The following is an 18702-nucleotide window of genomic DNA, read 5'->3' on the forward strand; positions in this document are numbered from 1 at the left end:
CCTCCTTTGTTCGTTCTCGCCCTTCTCTCCACCAGGTCGTTTCTCCTCCCCTTTAATTATTATTAATTTTCTAATTTTGTTGCTTTCATTTTACGGTAAAGTCGCTTGCATATAATTGGGAGGTCACAGGTTCTATACGATTAAAGTTGTTATGTATAATAGATACTCGTGGTCCGATCTTTTTCTAAATCCTGCGCATAGCAAGAGCTTTAGTGTATCAATTGCCTTTTTTCCTTTATTGATATATCAATTCAGTTTTTTATTTCAATATTTTCGTTAATAATTAAATCGATAACCCAATAAAATTATATTTTTATTTATAATTATATAATAAAAATTAGGATTTTAAGGTTCTATATAATTAAGGTTTTTTACTTAATGTATAATTTATTTTCACCATCCCTACTGTTTTTTAATAATACAAATTCCCCCCGCTCTAAAATTCGCCGACGTAACTCCCGGAATCCAATTTTCCAACCACTAACAGCCGGAACCTAAAATTCCGACCGTAAAATGCGCCGGAGAACTAATTTCCGACCGTAAAATTCCACTGGAATTCAATTTTACGACCTGAAAAACCGCCGGAATTCAAATTTTCGACCAACAAAACCGACGAAATTCATTTTTTCGACCGGAAAACCCACTGGAATAGAATTCCCGACCGTAAAATCCCACCGGAATTCAATTTTTTCGACCGGATTTCAAATTTTCCACCTGGAAATCCCGCCGGAATTCAATTTTCCTACCGGAGAAGCGATGGAAACGGCGACGGTGAACTCAATTCAATACGACAGAGTGAAAGAGCTTACGAAATTAGCTCAGGAGAGAAACATTGATCCATTAATATGGAGTATGCAGCTTTCTTCAATGCTCAGCTCCGCCGGAATCTCTTTGCCGTCGATTGAAGTCGGTGAAATTCTGGTATCACATATTTGTTGGTGTAATAATGTACCTAATGCTTGGAAACTTTTAGAGAAAGCTTTGATGGTTAGAATTGTTCCTCCTTTGTTCGTTCTCGCTCTTCTCTCCACTAGGTCATTTTTCTTTCCCTTACAATTGTTGTTTTTTTTTATTTCAAATTTTGTTGCTTTTTATATTTATCGAATCGAATTCATCGTAATTTAACTGGTAAAGTTGTTGTCATGCGATCAGGAGGCTCGTGTAAAGTTGTTGCCATTTCATTTTTTTTTTCAAATTTTGTAGCTTTTATTTGTATGGAATCGATAGAGTTGTTGTCGTGTGATTAGGATGTCACGGGTGCAAGTCTCTTGTATAAATGCAGGGTAAGGCTGTGTACGATAGATATTTTTGGTCTCGTACTTCCTCGAACCCTGTGCATAGTGGGAGAACCCGTCGGGATTCAATTTTTTGATTGGGAAAACCCGTTGGAATCCAATTTTTCGATCAGCAAAGCTATGGAAATGATGACCGTGAACTCAATTCAATACGACAGACTGAAAGAGCTAATGAAATTAGCTCAGGAAAGGAACACCGATCCATTACTATGCAACATTCCTCAACCCTCAATTCCATCGGAATCTCTTTAACGTCGATCAAAGTCGGAGAGATTCTGGTATCTCATATTTGTTGGTGTAATAATGTTCCCAATGCTTGGAAACTTCTAAAGAAAGCTTTGATGGTTAGACTTGTTCCTCCTTTGTTCGTTCTCGCCCTTCTCTCCACTAGGTCTTTTTTCTTTCCCTTGCAATTATTAGTTTTTTTCAAATTTTGTTGCTTTTTGTTTTTATGGAAATGATTTCGTGTAATTTAACTGGTAAAGTTGTTGCCATGTGATCAGGCGGCTCGAGTAAAGTTGTTGCTATTTCATATTTTTTTTCAAATTTTGTAGCTTTTATTTGTATGGAATTGATTAGAGTTCCTTTCATGTGATCAGGAGGTCAGGAGGTCACGGGTTTGTCTCTTGCAGAAATGCAGGGTAAGGCTATGTACGATAGATATTTCAGTCTTGTACTTCCTCGAACCCTGTGCATAGTGGGAGAACCAGCGCGGAATCCAATTTTTTGATCAAAAACCTGCCGGAATCCAATTTTTCGATCGGCAAAGCTATGGAAATGGGGACTGTGAACTCAATTCAATATGACAGAGTGAAAGAGCTAATAGAATTAGCTCAGGAAAGGAACACCGATCCATTAAATGGACTATGCAACTTTCCTTCAGCCCTCAATTCCGGCGGGATCTCTTTAACGTCGATCGAAGTTGGTGAAATTTTGGTATCACATATTTGTTGATGTAATAATGTACATAATGCTTGGAAACTTTTAGAGAAAACTTTGATGGTTAGAATTGTTCCTCCTTTGTTCGTTCTCGCTCTTCTCTTCACTAGGTCATTGTTCTTTCCCTTACAATTGTTATTTTTTTTCAAATTTTGTTGCTTTTTGTTTTTATCGAATTGATTTCGTCGTAAATTAACTGGTAAAGTTGTTGCCATATGATGAGGAGGCTCGAGTAAAGTTGTTGCCATTTCATATTTTTTTTTCTTCAAATTTTGTAGCTTTTATTTGTATGGAATTGATTAGAGTTGTTGTCGTGTGATCAGGAGGTCACGGGTGCAAGTCTCTTGCAGAAATGCAGGGTAAGACTGTGTACGATAGACATTTCGGTCTTGTACTTCCTTGAACCCTATGCATAGTGGGAGAACCCGCTGAGATCTAATTTTTCGACTGGGAAAACCCGCTGGAATCTAATTTTTCGATTGGCAAATCTATGGAAATGGGGACTGTGAACTCAATTCAATACCACAGAGTGAAAGAGCTAATGAAATTAGCTCAAGAAAGGAACACCAATCCGTTAAATGGACTATGCAACTTTCCATCATCCCTCAATTCCGGCGGAATCTCTTTAACATCGATCGAAGTCGGAGAAATTCTGGTATCTAATATTTGTTGGTGTAATAATGTTCCCAATGCTTGGAAACTTTAAGAGAAAGCTTTGGCGGTTAGAATCATTCCTCCTTTGTTTGTTCTCGCCCATCTCTCCACTAGGTCAATTTTCTTCCCCTTACAATTGTTATTTTATTAAAAAAATTGTTGCTTTTTATTTTTATGGAATCGATTTCGTCTTACTTTACCTGGTAAAGTTGTTGTCATGTGATCAGGAGGTTACGTGTTCAGCATGTGGTAAAGTTGTTGCCATGTCAATTTTTTTTTCAAATTTTGTAGCTTTTATTTGTATGGAATTGACTGGAGTTGCAGTCATGTGATCAGGAGATCACAGGTTCAAGTCTCTTGTAGAAATGCAAGGTAAGACTGTGTTATGATAGGCATTTTTTGTCTTGTACCTCCTCGAACTCCATGCTTGTGGGAGAACCCGCCGGGATCCAATTTTTCAATCAGGAAAACCGTTGGAATTCAATTTTACGATCGACAAAGCTATGGAAATGACGACCATGAACTCAATTCAATTCGACATAGTGGAAGAGCTAACGAAATTAGCTCAGGAAAGGAACACCAATCCATTAATATGGACTATGCAACTTTCCTCAACCATCAATTTCGGCGGAATCTCTTTAACGTCGATCGAAGTCGGAGAAATCCTGATATCTCATATTTGTTGCTGTAATAATGTTCCCAATGCCTGGAAACTTTAAGAAAAAGCCTTGGCGGTTAGAATCATTCCTCCTTTATTTGTTCTCGCGCTTCTCTCCACTAGGTCATTTTTCTTCCCCTTACACTTATCAGATTTTGTAGCTTTTATTTTTATGTAATAGAATCTTTTGATTGTTACTTAAATTTTACTGTACCTTATTGTTAAGTTCCATCATTAGATAACGACGAAAAGTCTCATTTTATGTTGTTGTCATGTGATCAGGAGGTCACGAGTTCAAGTCTTCTGCAGAAATGCAGGGTAAGGCTGTGTACAATAGACATTTGTTATTCGGTCCTTCCCTAAATCCCATGCATTGTGGGAGCTTTATGGTGTGTTTGGATGGTTGTTACCTATGGTATTGTATTGTGTTTAAATGCCATTTTTCTTATGATTGTTACTTAGGTTTTATTGTATCATATCATTAAGTTTCATGATTGTGCCATGTTTCTTATGATTGTTACTTAAGTTATATTGTATCATATCATTAAGTTTCATGATTGTGCCATGTTTCTTATGATTGTTACTTAGGTTATATTGTATCATATCATTAAGTTTCATGATTAAGTAATGACAAAAAGCCCCATTTTATATAACAAAATTGGTTCAGGAAAGAAACACGGATCCATTAATATGGACTATGCAACTTTCCTCAACCCCCAGTTCCGTCGGAATCTCTTTGCCGTTGATCGAAGTCGGAGAAATTCTGGTATCTCATATTTGTTTGGTTTAATAATGTTCCTAATGCTTGGAAACTTCTAGAGAAAGCTTTGACGGTTAGAATTGTTCCTCCTTTGTTCGTTCTCGCCCTTCTCTCCACTAGGTCATATTTCTTTCCCTTACAATTGTTATTTTTTTCAAATTTTGTTGCTTTTATTTTTATGGAATTGATTTCTTCATAATTTAACTGGTAAAGTTGTTGCCATGTGATTAGAGTGTTACGTGTTAAAGCCTGTGGTAAAGTTGTCGCCATGTAATTTTTTATCCAAATTTTGTAGCTTTTATTTGTATAGAATTGCGTAGAGTTGCTGTCATGTGATCAGGAGGTCATAGGTTCAAGTCTCTTGCAGAAATGCTGGGTAAGGCTGTGTACGATAGACATTTTTGGTCTTGTACTTCCTCGAACCCCGTGCATAGTGGGAGAATCTGTCGGGACCCAATTTTTCCATCTTGAAAACCTGTCGGAGTCCAATTTCCCAATCGGCAAAGCTGTGGAAATGGTGACCGTGAACTCAATTCCATACCACAGAATGAAGAGCTAATGAAACTAGCTCAGGAAAGGAACAACGATCCGTTAATATGGACTGTGCAACTTTTCTTGACCCTCAATTCCGGCGGAATCTCTTTAACGTTGATCGAAGTCGGAGAAATTTTGGTATCTCATATTTGTTGGTGTAATAATGTTCCCAATGCTTGGAAACTTTAAGAGAAAGTTTTGACGGTTAGAATCATTCCTCCTTTGTTCGTTCTCGCCCTTTTCTCCGCTAGGTCATTTTTCTTCCCCTTACAATTATCAAATTTTGTAGCTTTTATTTTATGTAATGTAATTTTGTTCTGATTGTTACTTAAATTTTATTGTACCATATTGTTAAGTTCCATCATTAGATAACAACGAAAAGTCTCATTTTATGTTGCTGTCATGTGATTAGGAGGTCACGAGTTCAAGTCTCTTGCAGAAATGCAGGGTAAGGCTATGTACAATAGACACTTGTTGTCTGGTCCTTCCTTGAATCCCACGCATAGTGGGAGCTTTATGGTGTGTTTGGATGGTTGCTACCTATGGTATTGTATTATGTTGTTAGTTCAAATGCCATTTTTTTTTATTGTTACTTAAATTTTATTGTATCGTATCATTAAGTTTCATTATTAAGTAATGACGAATAGTCCCACTTTTATGTAACAAAATTGGTTCAGGAAAGAAACATAGATCCATTAATATGGACTATGCAACTTTCTTGAACCCCAGTTCCGTCGGAAACTCTTTGCCATTGATCGAAGTCGGATAAATTATGGTATCTCAAATTTGTTTGTCTAATAATGTTCCTAATGCTTGGAAACTTGTAGAAAAAGCTTTGACAGTTAGAATTGTTCCTCGTTGTTCATTTTCGCCCTTCTCTCCACTAGGTCATTCTCTTTCCTTTCAATTATTGTTGCTTTTATTTTACGGTAAAGTTGTTGTCATGTGATCAGGAGGTCACAGGTTGAAGTCTCTTGCAGAAATGCAAGGTAAGGTTGTGTACAATAGACACTTCTAGTCTTGCCTTTTCCTGAATCCCGTGCATAGTGAAAGCTTTAGTGCATCGAGCTGCCTTTAGGCACTTGTGATTCTGTCCTTCCTCGAACCCCATGCATAGTAGTAGCTTTAGTGTACCGATTTTTGTTTCGATAACTGTGGTGTTTGGGCTAGCTTTCGTGCCCCTCAACTAAATCCACATCTATGGGATATCAGAATCTAGTTTCCTCCGGAGAAGCTATGGAAACGGAAACCGTGCACTCAAGTCAATGGGACAGAGTGAAGGAGCTAACGAAATTAGCCCAGGAAAGAAACACCGATCCATTAATATGGACTATGCAACTTTCCTCAACCCTCAACTCCGTCAGAATCACTCTGCCGCCGATCGACATCGGAGAAATTCTGGTATCTCATATTTGTTGGTCTAATAATGTTCCTAATGCTTGGAAACTTTTTGAGAAAGCTTTGACGGCCTACTTTGTTCGTTCACACCTTTCTCTTCACTAGGTCATTTTTCTTTTCGTTCAATTTTTGTAGCTTTTATTTTCAAGGAATTGATTTCGTCGTAATGTAACTGGTAAAGTTGTGCCACGTGATCAGGAAGTCGTAGATTCAAGTCTCTTGAAAAAATGCAGGGAAAGGCTGTGTACAATAAACACTTGTGGTCATGTACTTCCTCGAATCCCGTGCATAGTGGGAGCTTTAGTGAACTGAGCTGTCACTTTTTTCTAAAAGCGTGGTGTCCGAGCCAACTTTCTCAAACCTCGACTAAATCCATATCCATAGGGTACCTGCTACCGGTCGCATTGAGGAACATGTACTAGGGTTATGTGCAACTCGTTAGATCATGAGCTGGCAGCCTGGCATAAATGAAAGAAAATGACTTCTATAGTATCAATGATTAGTACCGATGAATGAGTTAGGATGGAAAAGGAACTCCTTTCACTATTTAAAAAACTCTATTAATATCCTTCTATTGTGTATGAATTTTATGGTTTCCATTGGTGTAAATCCAATCACCACATTATGTAACTCTGTCCACCAAGGCTAAGACAGGGATAGATGTGAAAAATCACCAGGTGTTTTTTTTTCTATGCTGGGATTTGAACTTTAGCCCTCAGGATTTCCACCTACATTCATCACGAGGCCACACCCTTGAGTGCTCGACCTTTTTTTCTTCTTTTTGATTCCGTCTTGAATAACAACAACAACAACATACCCAGTGTACTCCCACAAAGAGGGTAAAAAAGGAAAATTGCATTAGGTTGATGGCTGGCCTAAATTTGTTTTTTAAAAAGTTTGATCACCAATTTGAAATGGATTTGAATAGAGCAGAATATCCATTATTGGGGCATTTGAGTCATAATTAATTGATTGATTTATTAAGTTTATCAGAAATTGTCTCTCTACCTCCCAAGTTATACCTCCCAAGTTACAGGGAAGGTCAACCTACATTGTACACCTCCAGAACCTACTTGTGGGTACACAGGATATGTTGTTGTTGTTGTTGGGTGCTGGCATTGGGACTTGACTATATCTGTTGTTCCTTGTGCCTTGATTATTGTATTGTTTTGTTGTAGTTTCTGTTCTGTTACAATAATAGTTACTATTACTATCAGCTATTTTTGTTATTATCTACTGTTTCTTGTACTTCTGTTACTTCTTTTTCTAGATTGTTCTTCCTTGAGCCGAGGGTCTATTGGAAACAATGTCTCTCTCTACCTCTGAGGTAGGGGTAAAAGTGTGGGTACACACTACCCTCCCCAGACCCCACTTGTGGGATTACACTGGGTATGTTTGTTATGGTATTTATTGAGTCTATTTTATTGCATGTACTTTATCTCTACTTGTGTATTACAGAGTAATTCCTGCTCGAAGGAGCTATCCAATGGGATACAGGCTGTATATGGAACTTCTAAAAAGATATGCTTTTTCATTACCATCTCTAGTTAATGGTCCAAATTATCGGAAGTACGTTTCATTCTCCTATTTCAAGTCATTTTCTTGTATTCTCTTTAGTTTGATCCATAAGAACAACTTTTTTCTTTTGTTAGGTGCTTTAACTGTTACTGTCTTTTCTTTTTACTTAGACTATCATATTATTTTGTTGCAATTAATATCCTGTTACTATCTTCTGTTTAGTTTTTGTTACTATCCTCTCTGCCATTTCTTGTACTTCTATTACCTTTGTTTTGGGGCTGCTTTGGACTATTTTTCGCTTGAGCCAAGGGTCTATATGGGTAAGGTCTCTTCTTTGGTCCTACTATCAAGTACTATATAATGTCCCAAAAACTAAAAATGGAGGTTGTGTAATGTTTTACTATTCCAACTCAACACAATAAAGTGGAAATGAACTGATAGATTGGATTTCACCACTCGACTGGATTACAAAGGAAATATAGAATCAACGAAACAGTAAAAGAGAAACTGAGCATACTGCATTTTCTACCACTACTTCATATTCATAGCTAGGTCTTGTTTCTTCCAGATTCTTCTTCACTTTTCACGCACTCCTTGTCCAGGCTTCCAAACAAGATCGTTGTTGGAAGTTTGCACATTCTCATGCTTATCCTTACAATTTCCTTCTCCTGAAAATCCATAACCTGGCTGCTGACTGTGTTAGTTGACTGGGCTTCTTCTGCTAAGGTGTTCATAACAGTTTGAATTTTTTTGGACACGATGGCTCATGTCTTCAGTGTTTACTAATTCCTTGGACACTCATTGAATCTTCAAATTGTAACAGCACAGTCTATGATGTGTCGTAGAGTATTATCTACGTTTCTATTAAAGTACTAATTTGGCATAACTCTTTTTTGCCAGTAGTCTCTTTTTGTCAACGGAGATTTTGTTCCTTTTCTGGTTTTCTGTATCTTCTATTTTTCTTTCAGAGTGAGGTCCTGTAAATTTATGCCTCAATCTGTCGTGCAAATTCTATCTCAAGTGAAATTTCTTGGAGATATTCTTTCATTGCATGGTCCGGTGATGTTTGTCCTCCTATATTTCATGGAGGTAAACAGATGTCCATGTGGATGAAAACTAATACTAATATTCATGATTGATTTCCTTCTCAAAAAAAAATAAAAAAAAATTCAAAAAAGTATTCATGATTGATTCAAATTTCCCAAATTGATCATTGTTTTGAAGCTCGTTTAATTTTTTGTGGATGAAGTTCAATAGAAGAGTTAACATGTTTGGAGGTTCTATTGCAGGATTATGGAATCGATAAATCATACTCTTCATCTTTCCCAGATATTTGAACTCCAGGGATCTGAAAGTGGAAAGCATGTCATTGAATATGTTTTCACGGTTGTATGGCAGTTACTTGATGCCTCTCTTGATGATGAGGGATTGCTGGCACTGACTGTTGAAAAGAAATCTATGTGGCCAGTTGCAACTCAAGAAATGGAAATCAGCAATCGTGATGATTTGGCTGGGAAAAGAGTTGAACATCGTGAAGGATTATGTAGAATGAACACTGTACTGGCTATTGAAATAATTGGCGAACTTTTTGGGGACAAACTGACATCCATGATTCTTTACTTGGCACGTAGGAACATGTAAGATTACAGTGCTTCCTTCATTAAGTCCTGTGCTGCATCAAATATCAACATGTCTATTACTAATGCTTTGTTTCTCACAGTTCTGTTGAGCTATGAAAAGAGAAGTAGTGCTTAAACAAAATGCTCACTATGCTAGCCTAAGGGATGTTATTGGCAGCTAAACATGCATTAATTTCTTTCTTTAGGCCCACACATTGGGATTCTTTCATGCAGCACTTACAACTTCTAGTGTCAAACTCGTCAGCTCTAAGAAACTCTAAGATTATTTGTCCTGAGGCTTTGATACTGTTGATATCCAAAAACCGTGGAGTCCGCTCCAGAGAATGCATAACAAGCTCACGGAAATTTCTTCATGCTGTTATGGCGTCTGGATCACTTGTGTTTTCTGCTAGTCGTGGTGATGATGCTAGTGCATCAGTTCTCTGGCTACCCATTGATCTCTTTCTAGAAGATACCATGGATGGGACACAGGTGGCAGCTACAAGTGCTGCTGACACCCTTGCAGGTAAATACTGTAGTCAATGGTCTAAGTTATTCAATATACCCTGTTCTGACCTGCCAAACTGGAGTTATCACGCAGGTCTGGTAAAGGCTCTGCAGGCAGTTAACTTTACTTCGTGGAGGAACACATTTTTTGGATTGTGGATTTCAGCCCTAAGGCTTGTTAATAGAGTAAGAATCAATGAAGAATTCCCTTCTTTCATCAGCTTTATCCAGGTTGCTAGATGACAGAAAAAATATTCTTTCTATTCGTCCCGCCATTTCCATCTTCAGCTCTAGGTCTTCTTTCTTAACATGATTTTTCTCATAAATGCCTGCTAGTTTCAAACTTCTGTACACCAATCTAATTTATTAGTTAAGGACTAACTATAGGGTTTCCTTCTTCCTTTGTATAGAAGGTTAAATGAAACTTTTTATCAGATTTGAAACTGTAGTTAAGTATTTTAGCTGGTAAAATTTAATGCTAGCTTCATTGTCGATATTGAAAATATACTAAATAACTGCTTTTGGTGAATATAGGAAAGGGATCCCAGTGAGGGACCAGTACCTCGTCTTGATACTTGCTTATGCTTATTGTTGTCTATTACACCGCTAGCAATTACCAACATTATTAAAGAAGGAGAAAATGAAGGCTGCTCCAGTGATCAAAGAACAGAGGCCACAGGAGAACGTCGTCAGGCCTTGGTTTCTAGCTTACAGCAACTGTATGATTATGAAGGCTTGTTGAACCCACCATTGCCTGCAATTCCTTTGGCAAACCAAGCTACTTTGAAAGCAATGATGTTCCTCTCAGGGATAAGTGGGGGCAATGAATATTTTGATGGGATGAGATTGAATGACATACCTGTCAATTGCGGTGAGTCCAGTAGATTTCACTGTGCTGTGTCAGCCTTTATCAGTTGCTGCCTGGATCCTATCTTGTAGTCTTTTCAATTTGACTAAGTTTGAGATTTGCTTCCTCTTTGTTCCCACACATATTTGCTTTCTCTTTGTTCCCACAACCGCACCATGTGGTTGGTGACCTTTTTGAGAATGTTTTTACCTCTCTCAGCTACACCTTCACCCTTCACCCTTCACCCTCGCCTTTGTTTAGTTTTAATTTTTTTGGGCAGATTGCTTTCAGACTATATGTTGGAAAAATCTAATCCATCTAGTGCATCTCTTATTATTATTATTATTATTGGGGGTTGAACTGAGCCAAAATTTTTATCGCTGCAAGGAGATTATGAAGAAGGGGGACTAGGTCAAAAACTTCTTTACAATAGGCAAAAACGATTGATTAGTTAGTTGCACCAAATTTCCATCTAATGTACAAAACAAGCAGTGGCAAAAAACAAAAAGCTTCAAGGTGGCTCATAGACAAGTCTATTTGGTCCTTTTTTCTCGATCCGAAATTAACTCTTATATGCATAGATATTTTGTACCGGTAGTGTATGCTAATCATTTGTAATTATTTATAGCTGGGAACTTGTGGCACCTTATTGTTGAGGCTTGCATTGCTAGAAACATTTTGGATACATCTGCTTATTTATGGCCGGGATACGTAAAAGGTCAATGCAATCAAGTGCCTCGTAACATGTCAGGCCCATCGCCAAGCTGGTCATCATTGATGAAGGGGTCTCTCCTAACTCCCCCAATGGTCAGTGTATTGGTTTCAACACCTGCTTCAAGGTATGACATATGTTGACAGTAAGAAATTTTTTTCTTTATTTTGGGTTTGCTCACGTCATGCCATCATCTGCCAAGGTTAGTTGGTCCATGCAGTAGTGGTCATTCCCCAGTGCCACTGCTTAATGTGGCCGTTTTTAATTTCAAATTAGGAGTTTTCATACATATCAGAGTTACAACAACAACAACAACCCAGTGTATTCCCACAAAGTGGGGTCTGGGGAGGTGGGGAGGGTAAGATGTATGCAGTCCATACCGCTACCTCCGAAGAAGTAGAGAGGCTGTTTCTGATAGACCCCCGGCTCAAGATAAAGAATAATAAACAAGGAGGAAGGATGACACAATGGAAAAAACAAGAATAAGAAATAATAGAAATGAAACCAGAGAAAAAACAAAAATACGAGAAATAAAGGCAACACTAAATAAGTAAATAGGAACTAAGAAATAAGAAATAGGCCCCCCACCTAGTAACAACATACCCTCACATACCAACGACACCTACGTACACAGTCCTAGGGTTACGAACCCGGCTACACAAGATCTCTCCTGACTTCCTGCTACAACCCACACACTCACACTAACCTTCTACCCATATCCGCGACCTCCACACCTTCCTATCTAGGGTCATGTCCTCAGTAAGCTGAAGCTGCTCCATGTCATGCCTGATCACCTCCCTCCAGGTTAAATATGAAATAGCAAAGCTCTATACACATTTTAAGAAATTACAATATAAATTCATTAAAAGATAAATTAAATTTAGAGAAGCTTATAAATATACCATTTCTTATCATGCATTTTTAAGAAAAGAAAAGATAAAAGAGAGAAAAATAAATAATTTCATTAACTTTCCTATATTCTTTTTGTATTATTTGAAGGGACGTCTACAAGAGTACTTTGTTGAATGAAAACTTTCTATATTTAATTTTAAATATTATTTTTATTTATAAGCTAACTTCATTGAGGGCATCATACAACAATTTGTAGCTGGAAAATGGCATGCTTCTTAAAAGAGCCTCTGTAGATTTAAGCAGTAATTATATCCCATGCCACTGCTTAATGTGATTGCTTTTAAGATCATATTTGGAGTTCTCAAACATGTTCAGAGTTTAAAGATATATCATAAAATACAGTTTATAACTAGAAAACAAGGAGTTTATAGTTTTTCCTTAAGAAAACATCTGCAGATTGTAAGTATTCACATTTGGTGGCTCTCCAATTGAAAGAGAAGCTGACCTTTAACAAATGTCCCAGTGGCTAAGCTTTTGAACCTGCAACTTCTGGGGCTTTGAAGCAGGTTTAAGGATAGATCAACCAGTTGGATTTCTATTTATCATTTAAATTGTTGAGGATATGCATGTCGGTGGTCATATATCGGGAATTGCAGTTTTATTATTAAGTAGAATTGTTTTCCCTAGTTTCTCTTAGCTACAGCCTGGTCTTCAGTTGAAAATCGTTCTCTTTTGAAGCATGGGCATATCAAATGCTCTTTCTTGGTATATTTATGTTGTATGACCACTGAATTTAAGCTCATGGACTTGATGGAAGCTTAGCAGAAATAGAGAAAATATATGAGATTGCTGTCAATGGTCCAGCTGAAGACAAAATTTCTGCCGCTACTATTCTCTGTGGGGCCTCCCTTGCTCGTGGTTGGAATATACAGGTAACACTTGTGATCTCCCTGTTATTAAACTAGTATTTTGTACTATAGTAGCAGTAAAACCTCAACACTATCTTTAGCTCCGGGAAACCTCTTTGAGAGCCTGCATTTTTGCTTGAAATTTTTCAAATAAACCTTGTTTTCTTGTTTCCCTTTCATGTACTACTCTCCCATTAACCCATGTCAAGAAGTGAAATTTTCATGACCGTAGCACTAGTGTCCTCCTAAACAATACGGTTATAGTGCAGAGGAAATAACGCCCTAACTAAATGAATAAAGAAGAAAAACAATCATTGCCTAGTGTATAATGTAATTAGTAAACAAGGCTGCACCACCGGATGGGTTGGATCCGCAACCCCCTGATATGGTTAAAAATAAAAGATTGTAACAAAGGTGGGAGCAGAAGAACACTCACCTGTCCACCAATCACCATAACTAATCTCATAAATGATAATGAAGAGGCTGAATGAAGGCCTTGATCTCCATATTGTCTCATGGGGGTGGGGTGTGTGACTGGGAGAGAGTATACCTGTTGTGTATTCTGTACAAGAGCCGGATTAGATAAAGCAGACTGCCCACTTCTAGTGGCTCGTAAGATTTGTTAATAGGGAGATATAGAAGAAAGGAGTAGTAGTGATTAAGTGTTTTGCTGGTAGAGGTGAATGGTAGGTGATGAAGATTGTAGAAGAGAACAAAGCAACATCTTCTATTGAGACGAAGTAATATCTGTTTCTGAGGAAGCCTACTTTTAGACGTTCTAAAAAATGGTTTCCTTTTGAGAAGCTCTCGCTGCAAACAGGACTGCTGAAACTTATTTGGATCTGAAAACTACACAATATTCTCTTCTTCTCATCGATGGGATCATTTTCCATATATCTATAGTATATTTGTTTTTTCTTTGTGAATAAATTCAGATGAAGGTACCCTGTTAAAAACTTGTTTCCTAAAGTCATTCTCAAGTTCGAAACTGTTAGCTTGTATGTTTCATTTCTTTTCTTGCACACTCATTTCCACTATATTTCATCTACTGATATACATGCTTGTCTTGCACACTCATTTCCTCTGTATTTTCATCTACGTGCTTGCAGGAACATACAATTCTATTCATCATTAGGCTGCTTTCACCTTGTGTTCCTTCAGATTATTGTGGAACTGATAGCCATTTGATTGGCTACGCTCCATTTCTGAATGTTCTTCTTGTTGGTATATCATCTGTCGACTGTATCCAGATATTCTCTTTGCATGGATTGGTAGGTAATTCTTCAGCTGCACTTTTATTGTTCTCAATTATTTTTGATGTCATTCATATGTTAGTGTAGGTGAAAATCACGTAGACACAAATCAGATACTGGCATATAATTGCACTACTGATCCTCTCTGGTTGACAGATGCTCAGAAGCAATTTGTCCTCTGTGCACAATTTCAACATATATTGTTGGTTTAACTAATAAATTCAAACATATCCATTAGTTATTTCATGTTCTACATCTTGGAATCTGTATATGGAAGACCTATACAGCATGTTGGAAACTACACTCACTCCAAAGCCTGGACATATTGCTAGCATTTCTTGTTTCTTATTGAGGCTGGGCCGGCAATGGCTGTTAAAAGTATCTTCCCGTTAAATCTTGATCCTTGCCTCTTTAATGTACTTAATCTAGGTCTATAGGCAATTGATACCTGAACAAGGATTTGAAGAACTAAATTCTGTTGAAAATAGGTTTTGAAAAAAGTACGCTGAGTAGCAACTGAGCTTAAGATAGAGATGGAGAAACCAACCTTGTGCTAATGCTGTACTTAAATTTCTTTCAGGTTCCACAGCTTGTTGGTGCATTGATCCCAATTTGTGAAGCTTTCGGTTCTTGTCCACCCAATGTGTCATGGACTCTAATGTCAGAAGAAATCACTTCACATGCCGTTTTCTCGAATGCATTCACACTTCTGCTGACATTGTTTAGGTTTGATCAGCCACCGCTTGAGCATCTCACAAGAGATGTTCCTATGGGATCTCATCTAACTCCTGAATTCCTATTGTTGGTTCGCAACTCCCAGTTGGTATTCTCTGAAGATTTGCTGAAAGATCAAAGCAAAAGCAATCAATTGTCTAGAGTTCTCAGTCAACTACCTAGAGAGCCCATAGTCATGGATTCTTTCCCGAAACTAAAATATTGGTACCGGCAACATCAAGCATGTATTGCATCACCTCTCTCAGGTCTCGTCCCTGGAAGTCCTGTTCATCAGATAGTTGAAGCACTGCTGAACTTCATGTTCCGAAAAATAAATAAAGCTGGTCAGTCCCTTAAACCTCCAACTTCAAGTGGCAGTAACTCATCTGGATCTGGAAATGAAGAGATATCTCCTCATCTTAAGTTGCCTGCATGGGATATTTTGGAAGCTGTTCCTTTTGTGCTTAACGCTGCTCTCACAGCCTGTGCTCATGGGGCCTTGTCACCACGTGAGCTAGCCACAGGTTAGTCATTTGACATAACATCTACACTTAGGCTTCAAGAATAATCGTTATGCTTTCTGAAAATGGTATACACTTTGAGAACACACGCACACACACAGAGATGAAATACTTAAGCCAGTTTCCAGATCTACGGCCTACGAGGCACATCGCTCAATGCCTGAATGCTAACCACCCACCCAAGAAAAGAGTTAAGTCTTGAACTTCCTTTTGATGAGAGAGGAGTGTTGATGTGATATATATTGTCCCCTTTCTACACATTCCCACCACTTGATGGACCCTATCAATTCACCACGAACTCACATGCAGCACAGTGAAAGGAGATGGAAACCGGAGTAAAATTCACATGGCACACTGAACTTATCTCCTAGCTGATGTTGTGTTATTTTTTTTCTATGAGTACTATATTGAGCATTGCACTTTCTCCATCTCAGGTCTTAAGGATCTAGCTGACTTTCTTCCTGCATCTTTGGCAACAATCACAAGTTACTTTTCAGCTGAAGTGTCACGGGGTATCTGGAACCCTGCTTCTATGAATGGAACTGATTGGCCAAGTCCTGCTGCAAATTTAGCAACAGTGGAACAACAAATTAAGAAAATCCTAGCTGCCACTGGTGTTGATGTCCCAAGTCTCTCTGTAGGTGTGCACTCATCTGATTTCATCTGATCACCTGTTTCTTTTAAGACGAGGAACTATGATATAGGAGACATACTTCCCCTCCTCTTCTCTTGTAACCTATGGGCTAAGTTACCACAGTGACAAGTTGATCACCCCTTGTGAATTTCTCAAAGGAATGGTGAGGAATCACAGTAGTAGACTGAACGTGAACCTAATCCCCCCCCCCCCTTCTTTTTCCATTCCTTTTGTCATGGCATTGAAATTGGGTTTTGGGGGATTAAATCCTTAACCTCCATTCTTGAAATATTGAATTATATTGCCTTATTTAAATAGCTGTGTCTGTTGATCTAACATTGATGCATCAGTTTTTTTTTAAACAAACATCCTGCCTTGCCATGTGGCAGACCTGGACTACCATATCTATCTAATACATCTATGTCTAGGAGGAAGTAGTTACAGAGAATTGAACTACTTAGTCGTTTATCTCCATGTTTAGCTAATGATATGTGTTTGTAGGTGGAAGTTCTCCAGCTGTTCTTCCTTTGCCCCTGGCGATCCTTGTGAGCCTCACCATTACATATAAACTTGATAGAGATACTGACCGCTTTCTGAACTTCATAGGGGCAGCAGTGAGTAACCTGGCTACAAGTTGTCCTTGGCCATGTATGCCTGTTATGGCTTCCCTATGGGCTCAAAAGGTTAGACGCTGGAGTGACTTTCTTGTTTTCTCTGCATCCCGGACTGTTTTCCACCACAGTAGGGATGCAGTGGTTCAACTTCTTCGGGCCTGCTTTACTGCTACACTAGGTCTAGATACATCTTCTACAGAAAGCAATGGTAGGGTTGGTTCACTTCTTGGTCATGGATTTGGTTCGCATTTTTCTGGTGGCATGTCAGCTGTTGCCCCTGGTATACTCTACTTGCGTGTTCATAGAGCTGTCAAAAATGTCATGTCTATGGCGGAAGAGATCGTCTCCCTTTTGATGCATTTTGTCAGAAATATTGCTGATAATGGAGTCACTGCTAGGGAATTGGAGAAACTCAAGAAAACCAGAAGCGAGATAAGCTCTAGTGGATTCCCTGCATCTTGTCAGGTCTCCCTAGCTGCAGCAATGAAACGTGCCAAGCTTGCATCTTCCTTGGGTGCTTCATTAATTTGGATTACAGGTGGTTTAAGTTTAGTCCAATCTTTGCTAAAAGAAACATTGCCATCTTGGTTTATATCAGCACATGGGTCAGAGCCCAATGGTGGGATCTCAGAAGGAATGGTTGCAAGGCTAAGGGGTTATTCCCTTGCACACTTGGCGGTGATATCTGGAACATTTGTTTGGGGGGTGGATTCATTATCATCCACGTCCAAATGGCGTCCAAGTATTCTTGGAGCACACATGGAATTTCTTGCAAGTGCACTAGATGGCAAAATATCACTTGGTTGTAACAAGGCTACATGGAGAGCATACGTGTCAGGATTCATAAGCTTGATACTGGGATGTGCACCAAGATGGCTCTTGGAGGTGGATCTTGAAGTTTTGAAGAGGCTAAGCAAGGGATTGAAACGGTGGGATGAAGAAGCATTAGCTTTGGCACTTTTGGAAAATAGTGGTGTTGGTGCTATGGGTACTGCTGCTGAAATGATTCTAGAAGGGGGCTTGAGCTTTGCTAGATGAGCACTCAAGGAGGACTGGTGAATGCAACCACATCCTCTTAGATCAGTAACTTTATACAATTTTTTTAGTGTGTAAATGTTAGAGGACAGATATAGAAGTTTTGGAACCCTGCAGGTACTTCTGCAGTTTTGACGTGTTTCGTGACGCGTTATGGAATCAGTTAGCAACCTTCTTTTGATCAGTTGAGTTTTGATTATGATTATCTTACTCATTATTTTCTACTTTTCTCTTTATTTTTTGAGTTCTAAAGATAGCTGTCAACTTTGCTGATGTGCAAAGCATAACCAATCTGAAGCTCGAGCGAAGAAGATATTTGCCAATGTCCTAACAGGAACTATGCTAGGTGAGTTTCTTTGTTTAGTTCATTTTAACTATTTCAATCTTCAGTGTGAGTTCAATCTTTTCTTGGTATCTTCTTTGGTGATGGCCTCCTTTTCATTGTTTGTTTAGCCGATAGTCTATTGGAAACAACCTCTCGACCTTCCCAAGGTAGGGGTAAGGTTTGTGTGTTTGTTTAGCCGATGGCCTATTGGAAACAACCTCTCGATCTTATCAAGGTAGGGGTAAGGCCTGTGTTTTTGTTTGGTCGATGGTCTATTGGAAACAACCTCTCGACCTTCTCAAGGTAGGGGTAAGGCCTGTGTGTTTGCTTAGCCGATGGTCTATTGAAAACAACCTCTCGACCTTCTCAAGGTAGGGGTAAGGCCTGTGTTTTTGTTTAGTCGAT

General features: G+C 38.5%; 1 protein-coding gene across 4 annotated transcripts; it reads left to right on the forward strand.

The window, feature by feature from the left end:
- The first annotated feature begins 375 nt into the window (after positions 1-375).
- On the forward strand, positions 376-18174 carry LOC107873712 (mediator of RNA polymerase II transcription subunit 33A). 4 transcript variants are annotated; one of them, XM_016720648.2, is made up of 12 exons: positions 376-1034; positions 7697-7807; positions 9046-9393; positions 9582-9901; positions 9977-10068; positions 10417-10753; positions 11358-11568; positions 13111-13225; positions 14311-14472; positions 15035-15692; positions 16124-16330; positions 16825-18174. In XM_016720648.2, exons 1-12 carry the CDS (start codon positions 757-759, stop codon positions 17973-17975), a joined length of 3990 nt encoding a protein of 1329 aa, XP_016576134.1. In that variant the 5' UTR covers positions 376-756; the 3' UTR covers positions 17976-18174. The 4 variants fall into 4 exon arrangements, with proteins under 4 accessions (XP_016576134.1, XP_047269345.1, XP_047269347.1 ...); XM_047413391.1 differs by having other exon boundaries at positions 856-987; XM_047413390.1 differs by lacking the exon at positions 376-1034 and adding an exon at positions 1058-4426.
- The last annotated feature ends 528 nt before the right edge of the window (positions 18175-18702 follow it).

This window comes from Capsicum annuum, chromosome 6 (genome assembly GCF_002878395.1).
Source record: "Capsicum annuum cultivar UCD-10X-F1 chromosome 6, UCD10Xv1.1, whole genome shotgun sequence".
Taxonomy (NCBI): Eukaryota; Viridiplantae; Streptophyta; class Magnoliopsida; order Solanales; family Solanaceae; genus Capsicum; species Capsicum annuum.

Excerpts from the sequence above, each read along its gene's own strand:
- LOC107873712 (XM_016720648.2), top strand. The coding sequence starts at position 757 with ATGGAAACGGCGACGGTGAACTCAATTCAATACGACAGAGTGAAAGAG. Across the intron at positions 14,473-15,034 it reads TATTCTCTTTGCATGGATTG|GTTCCACAGCTTGTTGGTGC; the intron begins GTAGGTAATTCT and ends AATTTCTTTCAG. Across the intron at positions 16,331-16,824 it reads TGTCCCAAGTCTCTCTGTAG|GTGGAAGTTCTCCAGCTGTT; the intron begins GTGTGCACTCAT and ends ATGTGTTTGTAG.